At 38.6% G+C, this 15,906-nt stretch overlaps 1 protein-coding gene across 1 annotated transcript in view; it reads right to left on the minus strand.

Annotated features, from left to right (window-relative positions):
- Positions 1 to 15,906, minus strand: part of LOC116840264 (GTP-binding protein Di-Ras2) — a 41,370-nt gene continuing 25,464 nt past the window's right edge. The window contains exon 4 of the mRNA XM_032806774.1: positions 1 to 14,233. Coding sequence (XP_032662665.1) covers positions 14,000 to 14,233 — 234 coding nt within the window. The 3' untranslated portion in view covers positions 1 to 13,999. The remainder of the gene's footprint in view (positions 14,234 to 15,906) is intronic.

The raw sequence follows: 15,906 nt of genomic DNA on the forward strand, positions 1-15,906 counted from the left end.
TTTTTTTTTTTTTTTTAAGTATCCGTTTTTTACGTCCTCCTGCTCTTCTCCTTCTCTCTCGCTATTCCGAATATTCTCCGAAGCTCGATTTTGTATAACATCTGCCTCTCGCTCTCGACGAGATATTTTCTATTGATTTAAACCTGTCGTATCCTACATACGGGGTGTGCGTTCCGTGGGCGCGCGCGGATGCTTCGGCGAGTCGGTCGATTTGTCTTTAAGGGAAGCTCGATCGACGGTGTCGACATGTTACCTAACGGGTGCTTCGCGAGCATCATGTGATTCGATGTATAATTCGCTTCCCCGCGCGTGAAGTGTTTCTCCCTTTACCTTCGTTTAACCCCTTAAGTCTACGTCATGCACTTGACTAGCGCGGCGCGGCTTTCGTGGATGTCGATACAGCTAGACAATTATTCGCAAGCTGGGGACTCCAATTGAGACAAGAGCTATCAGTTGGCTCCGACAAAGAACGGGACTCTCTCTCCGTGAATGACGACGACGCGTCTTCGATCGCGTGGGCCGGCATGCCTCGACGGCGTCTTCGTCAAAGAGGAATCGAGCCCACGTCAGAGTCGGCTAGTCCGAGGGATCGCGGGAATCACCCCCCGTATGCACGTACGATTTGACCTACTTAGTCGCAAAAATCTACATCGGCCCATTTCGCATCTCTAAATGTTACGTTACGTGAGAAAATCGCAAGAGAGTGTTGGTTAATCGATAAGAAGCAGCGCGCGCGTCGCGCCTCTCTTAGATCTATATGTACTTTGAAAAACAGCGATTAGTCTACTTCTTCTCCTTCTTCGATCTCCCTCTCTTTCTCTCTCTCTTCCTCTCTCCCTCTCCTTTTCTCACTCAACTACGGATAAACATTTTTCAACAGCTAAGCGTAGCCATTAGAAAACGACACTTTTTCGCACTTTCCCTACGAAGACAATGGTACGTACGTAGACTTTTGTGATGAAGTCTGCGCATATACGCATAAATCTGTATACATTGGTGTTGCAACTATGTATACGTTTTTCTATATAAGTAAATATGTATGTTTGTTTCTCTGTGTGTGTGTGTGTTTGTGTATTCGTGTGATGTGTCGTGTGTGTATTTTTTTATATTTAACATATATCTTATTCTATACCAACTTTTCTTCTCCCTCTTTCTTTCTCTCTCTCTCTCTCTATCTTTTCTTCTCTCTCTATGTAATCCCTATAATTACGGGATAATAAACACTACGTAGCGCATAATCCATCGATTAACCTGATAACAAGTGATTTAGAAAGTAGCGGCGAATGTGTGTTTATGTGTATTGTATGTGTATATTTGCATGTGTGTATGCTTTTTTCGGTTGTTTTTGTTACTATCGAGAGACATGCTCGCGAAAAGACCACCTCTGACTATTTCTCTACTAATAATAGATATTCCTCAGGTGTACGTAGGTGTATATATTGTATATATATAACGAGATATCTGAATATAGAAAATCTTATATACAATTTACACTTAGAGGTTGTTTTCATATCTCTCTCTCTCTCTCTCTCTCTCTCTCTCTCTCTCTCTCTCTCTCTCTCTCTCAAGCGGATTATTATTCAATGATCATTACTAAACACGCGCATTTTTTACGCTTCGTTTACGCGGCATATCATCTACAACGACGTCCTCGTAAAAAAGGAGTCGTGTCATTTTCGGCGCGAAGGACTGTCGTTCCTTTCTGTCGTCGTGGAAAAATTCTAGATAAGATCCGACGCGATCGTTCAAAATTATAGTTTGGGTTACATCAAGCCGGCGAACTTTCGGCAACAGCGTGCGCCGCAACAAATGTACACAGAAAAAAGAATATTCCTGTCTCAAAAATATCTTTATTTTTGACAGGTATATCTTCAAATGAGATTGCACAGCGTTAAACAAATATAAGTTACTTGCATCGACACATTTTATACGACTCAACAAAGGAAACTATATTTTTATCGTTCAAAATAATTTTTACGAATGGAAAGCATAAAATTTTGGATTTTGGATTGATATTTTTAAATGTTTAAAGAAGAATATATCATTATCATCAAAATACTGCACTTCTCATATTATGTTGGGTTGATCCATAAGTAAAACTTGTAAAACTCTTGTGCTTTTCCGGTAAAGAAACGTTCCAAGTGCATTTTTCACATCCTCTAAAGAAGCGAAATTTACACTGTCAGAAAAGTTCTGTAATAAGCGAAATAGATGACAATTGGAGAAGGTAATGTCGGGTGAATATAGTGGAGATGAAGTGAAATATCCCAAACTCCGACAAACTCTGACAATTTTTATAGAAAAAAGCATAATGCGCCGGAAAAATCCATTATTGTCTTCCATTTTTAAGTCGCAACAAAAAGACAACTGTATTTTTTTTTTTAATACTTATATCACAAAATATGCTTTGAAATATCAGCTATCAAAGCATATATATATAGATGGCCAATTGTGTATAGAACTATTCTTCTAATATCAACATGTGAATGCGACTAGACAAAAATCCGCACGAATTTACGGACCAACCACCAATAATACCGAAATAAAATTATAATATCGTTGAAATTTACACACACAAGACTAAAATTCTGCTAACGAAATTATATATTGTTTCTTATTTGTGGAACAATAATTGTTAATTTCAGTACATCAGTTTTAAATGGATACTAATTTTTTTCTGTGTAGGCATGGCGACTCGCACCCTGTTCGATTTGGTCTCGCACCGAACGTGAAGTTTCAACGACGTTTACTGGCCTTCGATCATGCGATATCGCTGAAATTACGCATTTACCATAGCGTAACGCTATTATTAACGCCGATTATTAATGACGATCGCCAAACGAAGCGAGGGTGAAGCTATTAATCGATAATTAGCAATATTATTCTGACGTAGGATGTATACTTCCTAAATTTTAGGAGTGAAATTTCATTCAAAACAGGGGAAGATTCACCCGATCGTATAAGATCCCGAGAAAAAATGACTGTACATAATCAGAGCTAGACAACAAGTTAATCAGCTAAATGTTAATAATTTTTAACTTAATTAATTTTAAGTATATTAACTTTTTTAACTTAAACTTATATCAAAATGTATTAACCTTAACTTATAAACATTTGTTGTACAAGTTAAATATGAGGAACGTCCCGGGCTGCTTACAAATAGAGTAGAAAAATAAAAAAATAATGCCAGCAGAATCTTTTTCGTCTCTTTGAGCGCCAATCTTCTCTTGTATGGAATTCTGAGCACAAAACAGCCAGTATTTTCGTTATTTTCATTTGTTCACATAAATTTAATTTACGATTAAAGAATTAATTATGCAAGATAACATACATATTGTTTGGAATAATTAACTTTTAACTTTTACATGATAATTTAATTTTAATTTGATTTTTAATTTACTTTTGACTGCTTAAAGGGTATAAAACGAGAGAATAATCTCGGCGCGTTCGATTGATGCGCGTCGCCGGTGTTCCATTGATAATGGTCGACAGAAGGGAACACTCGCTAAAATTGGCTGTCGTTTCGCCGGAAATCGAGCCGCAGTCCGCGGCTGCCGAGGAAGCAGCCGGGCTCTGGTTTGGAGTGATAAAAATTAAGTGAATCTTGACGGATCGACGAGAATCTCAGTCGCGAGAGACTCGCGTGGCCGAAGTTCAGAGACCGCCGACGATCCGTGATTCTGCACTACGGAGGAATTCGCAACTATCCGGAGGTAAATCCCCGATCGCCGTCGATTCGTCCTTCTCTTCGTGGTTGGGTGAATGGATGGATAGATGAGCGAGTGGATGGAACACAGAGCGTCGCGTAGAACAAATCGGCAGATGACTTTACGAGTGTAATTGTGCAATTCGTTGGACGATCGAACTTTTTCTCGCATGTATCGACAGCCACATTAAAGCTCCTGTGTACTCGAGCTGTCTGATGACGTCAGAAGCGAAAAATCACAAGCTCATGATTCTTGCGTCATATGTTAAGATAAAAAGATATATCCATATAATGACACATGTAAGGTAAAAATACCAATGCCTCAATACGTACCAAGTATATATCTAATTTTGGACATTCTTGTTGTTTTGATTTTAAATATTTTGAATATATCAACTTTAAATACGATTTTTTAATCTTCAAATATAAAATATTTGTATATATATTCAATGTATGTATATATATTCAATATATGTATGTTCTATATTGAAAGTTTGAATATTTCAATATTTTAAAACTAAAATAACAAGCATGTCCAGAATTAGGCACATACTAGGTATGTGTCCAGGTATTGATACTTCTACTTTAATTAATTCAGCAAATTTGCAAAATGCTCCGAACACTCTTTTACTGTCAAAATCAATAAAATTAATAATAAAATCAATAAAATTAATAATCATAAAATTAGCAATAAAATTAGCCCCTAAATTAATCATAAAATTAACATAACAGGAATAATGAGAAAAGTTAAAACTTAAGTTGCATGTCTAATTTTATAGTTATCTATTGATTTCACCATTTCGGAACATTTAACAAAGAGTGACGCCAACATGTGCCCTCATTTCTGGGCAGTAAAAAATGTACTTAAAATATATACCAAATTAAAGGCTTTGATAAACTGATTACAAAGATATAAATTTTAGAGCTCAGTGTACCATTTCAACATTACGGTCCAAAAAGATTCCAAATTTTAGGCTACTTTCTTTATGTTTCTTTTATTTTATTTCAAAAATAGAATTTTGTTTGATCTAGTTTTTAGAATAGTTAAGCAAAAACAATTTGAGTATTTCTAATGTTTTTGAGTAGGTTAAGATGCATTTTCCTATGCACTTCATGTTCCAAAATCAACCGGAAATTTATGTTCCAATTGGAATTTTCTACTTTCGGTCAGTTTGGAACATGGAATTTATACCATTAAATTCTTCATTTAATTTTATTAAATGTAGCGTTTTGAACTTTTAAAATCCGTTAAGTTTTGCTAAAGAAACATCAGTTTGAAAGTAGCCTAAAATTTGGGACCTCTTTGGATCGTAGTGTTAGAACGATACACTGGGCGGCTTTAAAACTTATATCTTTGTAATCAGCTCATCAAGGCCTTTAATTTGGTGCCTATTTTAAGTACATTTTGCATTTAAGAAATGGAACACATGGCCTATGGACCAATGGCGTCACTCTTTACGAGAATTGTCTCTCAGGATGCATTTTGAATAAGTTTGATGGGCTTATGTTGAACTTGTAATAGAAATTAGCGAATATATAAAATTTTGGTTTCACCAACAAAAAAATTCATCCTATTTAATAAACAAACTGAATTTTTCTTTTAATTTAATCAGTCTTTGCTGAAGCAATCAGGAATATGTCGTTTTATGAATACATCTTTTTATTTTAACGTGTAACACAAGAATCGTGAACATGTGATTTCTCGCTTCTGACGTCATCAAAGACAGCCGACGTATTCAGGGACTTCAAAAGAACGAAACGATGAATTTCTTTTGGATTCTTTTGGTAGCGCGCCTGCGGCTAGAAATAGTCCACCAGCGCGATATACTCGATACTCTTCTTTCGATATTTCCGTGTTAGTGCGCTGCCGGGTATAATATAATAATAATCATCATAATAATAGAGGGTCATGGAGGTGACCCCGAAGTGGGGTATTAAATCCAAATAGCTTCGAATTTAACGTGAATCTGGAACGTCTTTCAATCCTCCTCGTAAATTACGTTCGATCGCGCTGGAGATTAAAGATGCCTCGAGTATGTAAATATTTTATGAGAAGAAGATGTGTAAGACAATGAAGTTTCTACGTTCTAAACGCCGCGAAAAATCCCTGGCAGAAATGTATACAGTTTGCGTGGACATCCGCCCAGTTGTTGTTTAGTATTAATGCATTCCAAAATTCTCTTGCAAAAATACTGCGTGGGAAGTGGACGAGAGAACTTGGTAGAACTTTATTTAGTGATTAGAGCAGTTTACTGTACAATATGTCAACTGATTCCTTCGAAGATGTAGTGTCAGTAATATTAATTATGTTATGTCTATTGTGAGTAAATTTGAAACATATTTATTTATATTGCTAAGCAAAAGAACTAAAAGTTGCGTAAACAATGCGTGAACGTATAGAGAAGTTTATAGGAAGAAGAGGGAAATTGGAGAAAATAAGATACTTGCCAATATCAAGCCCTGGCAGAGATGATAATCAAGAATAGAAATGAAAGTGTGCAAAAGAGAAATGGAGTATATGTTAATAATACAAAATTTCATTGCGATGAAAATACGTTAGATTGTTCTGATGGTAATGATACAAATGAAAACTATCATGATAGCTCAGACTCCGAATCTGATGAAACAGTCCAACCACAAGAATGGGCAAAAAGACATATATCATTATTTAATGAATGTAAACAATGTCATGTAAAAGACGAAAAACTTGAAAATATATTTTACGCACTACACATTTCCTGCGCTCTGTGACCCTCATTGGCATTCAAAATGTTCAATCAGAAACCATGCACAAAAAGTGAAATACTAAGACAAGTCTGCTCGTTTTACGAGCAGCAGACTTCATTATTAACTTTCAGAGAACAACAGACCGTTTTGAGGGTTAAGGTCACTGAGTATTCGCATCGGCTGTCTTTGTTTGATGACGTCAAAAGCGAGAAATCGCATGCCTACCCCACACAACACAATGTCTAAAATCAGGACATAAGAAACCTCTGAAAGACGTCTTAAAGACATCTCTCAGACGTCGGAATATAAGACGTTTCTAAGACATCTTTAAGACGTCTTTAAGACGTCTTATGTGTCCCGATTTAGACATTATATGGGATGATTCTTGCGCTATACGTTGAAATAAAAAGACCTTCATAAAATGACATTTGTAATCGATTCAGCAAATTTTTTTAATGTTCCGAGCACTCCTCTTTTGCTGTTAAAATCAATCAATAGCTGTAAAATTAGTGTGACATGCAGGTTTTAATTAAACTTTTCTCATCATTTCTGTGCTATATTAGTTTTATGACTATTTATTGACAGCAAAAAGAGAGTGTTTAAAATCATTTCGCAAATTTACTAAATCGTTACAAGTGTATAAATGGATATATCTTTTTATTTCGTATAACGCGAGAATCGTGAGCATGCGATTTCTCGCTTTTGACGTCATCAAACAAGAACAGCCTATCCAGAAATACTCAGTCTTAAGAAGTAAGAAGCTTTAATCAGTCAAATATTTTTTTTTCATTTATTATTCTATTTTCTTCCAGTAAATGGGTTCAGATTTTGCGCATCTTTCGTACGCAATGACTGTAAAAAAACCTTTACATTTTTATTAAGATCCTAAGTAATTTTATTTTTCAGTTACTGGACAAAAGTTAACATGACTGTCCAGTAACTGCTCGAAAATTGGAATAAACTTCTACCAGGGACTTATAATAATATTAATCAATGTTTTATTGAAAATGTTGATATCCCAGCGCGAAAAGAACGGATGACAGTCTCTTAACTTTCGCGAAGTTTTAAATTAAAAATTGCGAATCATTCGTTCCTCCTCCTTTTCTTCTGAAAAATAAAAGATTGTTCGATTAATTTGGATCTTCCTCCTAATTAGCGCGTGGTACTCTTATCGACTAAAATAGCGCGTGAATCCTTTTTTTTTTTGAGTTAATTTTAGTTTCGAATTAATTTTCACGGTCGTCCACAATATTAACTATCGACGCTCAGCGCCGTCAATATTTGTTGAGATATTCGTCGATATACCGCTGTCGCTGCTCGCACGAACGGAAGTATCGATTCCTTCTCTCCTCAATGACCATCCCTGGCCACGACTCGCCACGATGCATCGCTGATCGTTATAATTGATGGCATTGACGTTGCCAGCAGCTGACGCTCCGCTCCCGCTCGTCGTGGCGATGTATTGTCGGCTCATTCAAAAGGACGATCTCTCTCGATTTCGAGTTGAATCGCCGGCAGGCTTAACAGCCACCTAGCGTCGCGGATTTCGCGACGCGAGACACTCGTCGCGGCCGTATTTATAGCGGGATCTCGAGTGCAATTGCGTACGGACGACAAACAACGCGAATATTAACGACCACAAAAGCGACGATCGCTCAACGAGATCGCGAAAAGAGCTTCGAATCGGCGAACGGGCACAAAGAGAGAGAGAGAGAGAGTCGGAGACAGAACATATTTCTCATATTTGCTCCCGTCAATTTATTCGTCGCTTCGCACGCAATTGAATAATATTATTTTCCAAATATTTTCCTTCTCGGGGAGAGAGAATGGACGAATGACTAAACAAAAAGTAATAACGCGCGCATTTAAAACGTTCCACGTGTATTTTCTTTTTGAACTCGGGTGTTGGCTCGGCATCTGCGACGACGTGATTTCGAACGTAGAATAATATAAATATCATAGATCGTGCTGTGAATTTCAAGATTACTTTCATGTGGATTGTTTACATACTATCTACATAGCGTATATATCTGGCAGACAATACATGAAATGTTCTGCATAAAATCCAGAATATTCTGTGAAAATTAGATTAAAATATACGGAAGAGTAATTATAAATTATGAGGCAGATATATCTAAATATATATCTATATATATATATATATATATTGTAATTTTTTTAGTATTAATTATACAAATGCACTGAGAGAAAAGAATGTCACGAAAATTATAATTATTTTAGACGTCAAAACTGTTTTCCTATTGTTTTAACAAAAATGTAATTGCAACAATATGTATCTAAAGTTATTATCATTCACACTATGTAATACTTGCTACAAAAATAATTCTTTCACAATTATAATTACACTTTCTTTTCAGTGCTAGATTTAAAGAAGATAAAGAATTGCATGAAATTTTCATTTTATTACTTGACAGATTAGCAGATTTAATTCCAAAGGTAAAAATGTAACCAGAGAATTCTGTGAAGTCTAACTAGTCTAGAAGAGTAGTTATTTTTAGAAGAAATAACCTTTATAAATTTCTATTTGAAGGTCAAATAAAAATATTAAACTTGTTAACTCTTCCTGGTCATCATGACTTAAATTGACTCGTGTTTCAATTTTGAAGCTGAATACCTATGAGTTTCCGGTTTACAATGGTCCTCTACCTTTACTCGAAAGTTGAAGTTTCCTCTTTCAATAAGAACTACCATTATTTGAAATAAAAGCGTCATTCATATTTTTACTTTTCATAATTATTTGTTTTCTTTTATTAAAAAATTGACCCTTTTCATGGAATAAATATCTTTTAAAACGTGCACTACAGAACTAATTTTTTCCTTAAAATACCACGTCTCATAAGTACGACACATAAATTTTATCGAAAAAACTTAAAACATAAAAAGTTCAAATTTTTTAGTGGAAAACCTCACTTTTTACGCAACTTATACGTTTATTTTTTTTATATATTATCATTTTATTTCTTATATAAATTTGAAAATGGTAAGTATACATTTTTCTAGTAAAAATAAACATACTTGAAAATTTGAATGACTAAAGCTGACATTTTCATAAAATTCTTTGCGTAAATTACTCGTAAAAGATTATTTATAAGCTCATGTCGAATATGAAATGCTTTTTCCTTGCACTTACAATGCTTATAAGTGTTTATATTTTATGGTATATTTTATACAAAAACACAAAAAGATATGCGAATTATTTTTTTCTAATTTTGATGTGCTTTTATCTCTCTTATGATATATTCTATTTTCATGCACATTTCTAATAAATAAATTTTTTTTAGTGACAAGAATTTCTGAAACATTCTTTTCTCTCACAAGTCAAATATCGAAAAACTATATTTTTTAGACATACTATAACAGACGGTTTCTCTTAAAAAAACAAATATTCAGAATAAACTGTAATAAATTTAACATATTAAATTCATATTCATACATAACTTAATCCATATTCAATGAACTTTCGTGAATTTTTTCAGAATTTTCCGAGCACATTAATGTAATTTTATAAGACGTGGACATGACGAGTCCGGTTTGCGATGACAGAAAACAACAGCCCGATTTGAAGGTTAATTCTTGAGCAAGTCACATGTGCTCTGAATGACGTGTAAAGATTATTCATTGCCTGCATAGGTGACATCTTATATACAGTTTACGTAGTCCACACGTGTAGAGACGTAGAGTATCATAATTTACGTGCAAACGCTCTTCCTATGAATATCTGTTTGTCTCTCTTCCTCTCTCTCTCTCTCTCTCTTGGACTGAACGTACTTCCATTGTGATGAGCGTACGCCACTCGATACACCCTCGAGACTCTACTCGAATATCGACGACTATAAATACGGCCCTTCAGAGCTGGTGGTAGTAGCGTTCGAGCGCGGACGGCTTGTCATCAGCATCAGTGTTAGCTCCGGCGTATTACGTCGATCGATCACATCGACGTCCGAACGGCCGCATCCCGGCGACGGCGTCGACGGGACCGGAGGGAAAGCACCGCGGGAGGAAAATCCGGCCTATGATATATCCGCAAATGCGATAAGGAAAGTCGCGAGTCACGTGGAAACTACGAGCATGTTCGACGATTTGTTGCAAAAGGAGCGGAGTCAGGGCGGGAATCGAACGGGGGCGTATGTGTGTGGTATGTGTGGAGATGTTTGTGTGTGTGTGTGTGTGTGGTTACCGCTAACTGACTATATCGTCGGGGATTACCCCGTGGGATTCGCCTAAATGTCTCGGGTGGTGGTCTAGGGTGGTCTATTCCGTTGAAAAAAAGAAGAAAAATCACTGGAAACCACGTATCTCGATATGGTAAACACGCATTAGTCGGCTCGCGAGTGCGCTAGCTACCTACAATCGTAATCGCTCGCGATGCGCCAACAAATCTACGCCTGTGTCGTGAGTCCACACGCGCAATGGAACATATTAAGGCTATTCTACTATTGCGTAGTCATAAGTGGTTGTAAGTGATTACGACAACCGATCAGAGTAAAGCAGTCAGTGAATAAAATACTCTGATTGGTTGGCTTTTACGTCTCACGGCCACGCTTATGCAATTGTAGAATGGCTTTTAGGTCCGTGTCAATAATCGTTTACTGAAATTTGTCTCGTTGAGATTCGCAGATTTAAATTCTGAGTTGGATCTGAACTTTAAAGAGATAAATCGCATTATATATACGACGTTATATTTATAATCGCTATATTCCACTAAAGAACTCACATCTACCTCGTGATTCGAGTCTGAAAGTCTCACTTGAAACAAGTTTCATGTAACAGTTATTGATATGGATGTCCGTGTGGATGTTGTGTGTGTACGTGGATGTTACGTATATATGGATGTATATGTGGATGTGTATACATATATCGTGTGTACGATACGATACCGTGTACTTGTGTGTCTTGCTGCTCGTTTATAATCCTAATTAGCGTCATTACAAAATCTTACAACTATTCAACAAAAACCAATCTCGTAACAACTCTTATCTACTTGTTCGTCTTTCGCACACACGCTTTCTTTCGTTCTCCTACCTCTCTCTCTCTCATTCGATCTCGCACTCTCCTGTCATTCACACACACGCGAAGAAGTCTTTCACGCGCGCGTTATTACATCAGTCCCTAATCGTCGCGCGGTAGTCTCGGGTCGCGGAATTCTCACGGAAGGGCATCGAGTCGCTCGCCAACGCATCGCCAGCTCTCTGTCCGCTTCATCTATCACTACTATCGATTACGCATCGCTGAATTGAGGCGGTTTGAGAACTAAACAAAATTTCTGGTTATTATAATCACATATTCTGGCATTCAACGCTGATTACAACATAGATAGACAACTTATAACGGATATATCAGTGAAGTGACGTAGGCGGACGATTCACAATCCGGAGGTTCTGGTTTTCGAATCCCACCAGGATAAAAGGTGATTTTTCCAAATACAATTATAAGATAAAAATATCAATGCCTGGACATTCTTATTGTTTTAATCTTTAAATATAAATATTTAAACTTTCAACATAAAATATATATATATATATATATATATATATATATATATTGAGTATATGCATATATTTTATGTTAAAACTTTAAATATACGCATTTAAAAGCTAAAACAACAAGAATTAGGATTAGGAAGCGTGTTCGGGAATCGATAATTTTACCTTAACATCAAATCAGTTAAATTTCACACCAGCAAAATAATCATGCACACTAACACCTTAGAAAATAGTTTCCAGTTAAAAAAGTAATAAAATTTCTAGTAAGAAATATATATAATTTTGTTTACTTTGGTCGAAGTAACCAAACTTGTCCAGTCACTTCAACCGAACCCTCGTAACCAAATTTGTCTGGTTACCTTAACCAAAAGTATGATTCGTTCGTATCTGAGCGAACAGTCCGGTTGATGTATCCCGAATTAATTCAACCAATTTTGTTTCCTTTCTTTTTCTCGGCGTGCTTCGCAGAATCTGTATTTTTCAACCACTGCTCGCGTGGGGCTCGCGCACATCGCTTGGGAACCCGTGCGTTTTCCGCATGCCGCGCGAATTCGGCGCGCCGAAAATTTATACGCCAATGTGGGACTTCGCGGAGCGGACGAGCCGCCAGTTTCCCGACAGGAAAAACGCAGCGCCTCTCTTGCCGCCGCGGACGCCGTCGCGAGATCGCCGGGGGTGGGATTCGAGTGACAAAAAAAGAAAAAGAAAACGGACAAACCGCGCGCCCCAATCGATCTCTCCCGCGTGAGCGATCTCGTCCCCGAATCGTTGATCTCGCGCACGCCAAAGGGAACGATCTCGACATTAACGGGACACTTTAGCGGGAACGCGACGCCGAGAAGAGGCCGGAGAGAGGGAGCGCTGGAGGACCATTAACGTCCCGCCGGCGCGACCGCTCGAACCCGAGATTCGGCCTGCGCTGCTGATCGTCGGGGGTCTTTTCGGCGCTGCGTACGAGAACGAAACGAGAAATTATCGGCGTCACACTAATTGATTACTGCGGCACTGCATTAATCGGACAGCTACGGGGTAGTTAATTAGAACGAGAAGCGGTTAGAACAATCGCGATAACTTCGTCGCCCACGAATACGGCTCTCTCTCGCTCACTCACTCCCTCGTTCTCCCTCCTTCGCGTTGGGAAAACGCCAACGCGACGAGTCGATCGCGAATTATTTCGTATTATTATTACCATTACTGCTAGCATTACCGATTAGATAATAATAATCGATGTATCGTGCGTATGCGGCTGTATCGTTTGTATCGGTAAGAAATATTCAAGATAAAAAATATGACGCGTTCACACATACGGCGAGACCTCAGAAAGGATATGTAACTGACGCGGCGAGTGAGTATTCCTCGCGAGAAGTAAACCCTCTCTCTTCACTTCTATAAAATATATCGAGATACTCCGAGAGACGCGCGCGACGGGCGATGGTCGACGATGGTAATTCCCGCGAGTTCATTACATTCATTAATATCATGCTTTCCGCGGTGGCGGTAGCAAGCATAGCATTAATTATGGCGAACTCGAAGTGATTACCATTTTGATGGTGGTAGTAGTGGTGGTAGTGGTGATGATGATAGTGGTGGTCGCAGCTGTCGCCTTCTCGTCGACTCTCGCTCGTCGCCGCCTCGAGATTACCGCGGAGACAGTTCCACGGCGGAGTTGAAAAGAACAGGAACCCGAATAGTTGTGGTTGGTCTCAACACAGAGAGAGAGAAATCATACGCGTCCCGAGCGGTCTACTGCGTTTAAGGTGAACTGAAGACAAAGGTCTCGGAGTCACGCCGTCGGCGAGCGACGCGCGAGGACGAAGTCCAGTCGCTCCCAGCAGTCTGGCGTCCTCGGCGCGGAGTGCGCTGCTTCGCTTCAGCGAGGAGCTCGAGCGCGGAAGCGGAGGCTCCCTCGAGACTCGGCCGCGAATGGGTCGCCGTCGCCGGCGAGACCGGCGGGGTCGTTGGCGGATCGGCCCACGGCAGCCTTTCGCGAGAGCCACCAGCCGGTCGAGCTTCGCCGAGCTGGCCTCCCCTCGCGACACGCGGCTGGATCGGCGTGTGCGGATTACATAACGACGCACTTCTCCTTGAGTCTTATCGCGTTGTTGCTCTGCACCGGCTGTAACGACACCGAGCGGTTCTTCTCGAGGGTGAGCAGGTCCCGGAACAAGGTGTCCACGTTGTGATTCGTCTTCGCCGATGTCTCCAGGAAGCCGCAGCCCCAGTTAGCCGCCTCGGCCGCGCCTTCGCTCATCGACACCTCGCGTATGGACGGGCTCTCGTCGCACTTGTTCCCAACCTGAGCACGTGGACCAACCAGCACCGCTGAGAGAGGAAGTAGTCGCTCGGGTGTCAAGGGGATCGCCGGATGCCGAATTCGTGAAGATCACGAGCGCGACTCTCGGCTTTCTCGCGAACGACAGGTTTTTCGCAGACCTTGGGGACTTTCGCGAATGGATCTTTCGGGATATTCTTTCCGAGAGAATTTACGAACCTTATCGCTCTAACTACCGGCGCGGAAGTATGATACTTAGGGGAGACCAGGGATATATTGATCATGTGCTTTTCTTGAAATAGTCCTTTTAGAATATGAATACTTTTCCTTGAATTTCATTAAAATCGGAATAATGTTACAGTTAAGAAATAGAAAAAAAACCGATTTGGTAATAGCAAAGTAAATTTTCGAGCCTCTCGAAATTTTGTATTCTCCATCGCGACTGAATAAAATTAAGCGATGTGTTTTAGTAGTTGGAACGACATTTCTTACAAATATATGATATATTGTTTCTAGTAATAAATGCAATTTTTATCCATAAAATCGAAACAGAGCATATTGCGAACGAGGTAAAGTTGGCCCATATTTAAGAGGACTGGAGAGTCAAATTGCCTGAAAATCGTGCTTATTTTTTCACAATTTTTTATGACAAACTGAATATGCGAAAGTGTTATTTTGTCGTGTATTTATACAACATACAAAGAGAAGAAAAATATAATTTTGATCAAATACTCAATATAAGTGTATGGTATATACAGTTAAAATATATTTCGTTTTTCTTTTCAAGATCGTTATTTTGCAGTAATATCTTGACTCTCGGTGGTTCAATTAAGCTGAATTTTAAGTAGAAAATGTCCGTAAGCTTGTCGTTATCGTGTGAATCACTATAATAGAAATTGAGTAAAAGTTAACAAAATTGCAAATATTTTAATGGAATATTATTAAATTTTCAGTTGTTTTATAGTAAAAAACTAATATTTCCAAATATTTTCACGAGTTTGTCAGTGGTTCACACGATAACGACAAGCTTACGGAAATTTTCTACCTAAAATTCAGCTTAATTGAATCACCGAGAGTCAAGATATTATTAGGTATACAACTTTGCTTCCGCCGTTTTCCTATAGATGGCTTTAGCGGTAAGTGGTGGTTGAAATAAATAGATCATATACAATAAACTTGGGCATCTGTCAACATAACCCCAGAAACATTAATCGATTTGTGTCTGCACATAAAGTTATTCTCGATTGAAAATGTCAGTTTACGAGCCAAATTCTCGTCATTTGCGGGAGGTTTTAATTTTCTGCTTCAATATGAAGAAATCTGCGGCTGAGGCTCATCGAATGCTCTCAAATACTTATGGTGAGGCCGCTATTAGTGAAAGAACGTGTCGTGAGTGGTTTCAACGCTTCAAGAACGGTGATTTTGACATCGAAGACCGGCATAGCGGTGGAAGAAAGAAGGTTTTCGAAGATGCAGAATTGGAGGCATTATTTGATCAAGACTCGTGTTAAAATCAAGAAGAATTGGCACGATCATTGGGAGTGACTCAACAAGCCATTTCAAAACGCCTCAAAGCTATGAGAATGATTCAGAAGCAAGGAAATTGGGTGCCGTACGAATTGAAGCCGAGAGATGTTGAACGGCGTTTGCTTGTGAACAGCTGCTTGAAAGGCAAAGATGGAAGGGATTTCTGCATC

This window comes from Odontomachus brunneus, unplaced genomic scaffold (assembly GCF_010583005.1).
Source record: "Odontomachus brunneus isolate Ranch 3 - 2012 unplaced genomic scaffold, Obru_v1 Obru_scaffold_001, whole genome shotgun sequence".
NCBI classification, from domain to species: Eukaryota; Metazoa; Arthropoda; class Insecta; order Hymenoptera; family Formicidae; genus Odontomachus; species Odontomachus brunneus.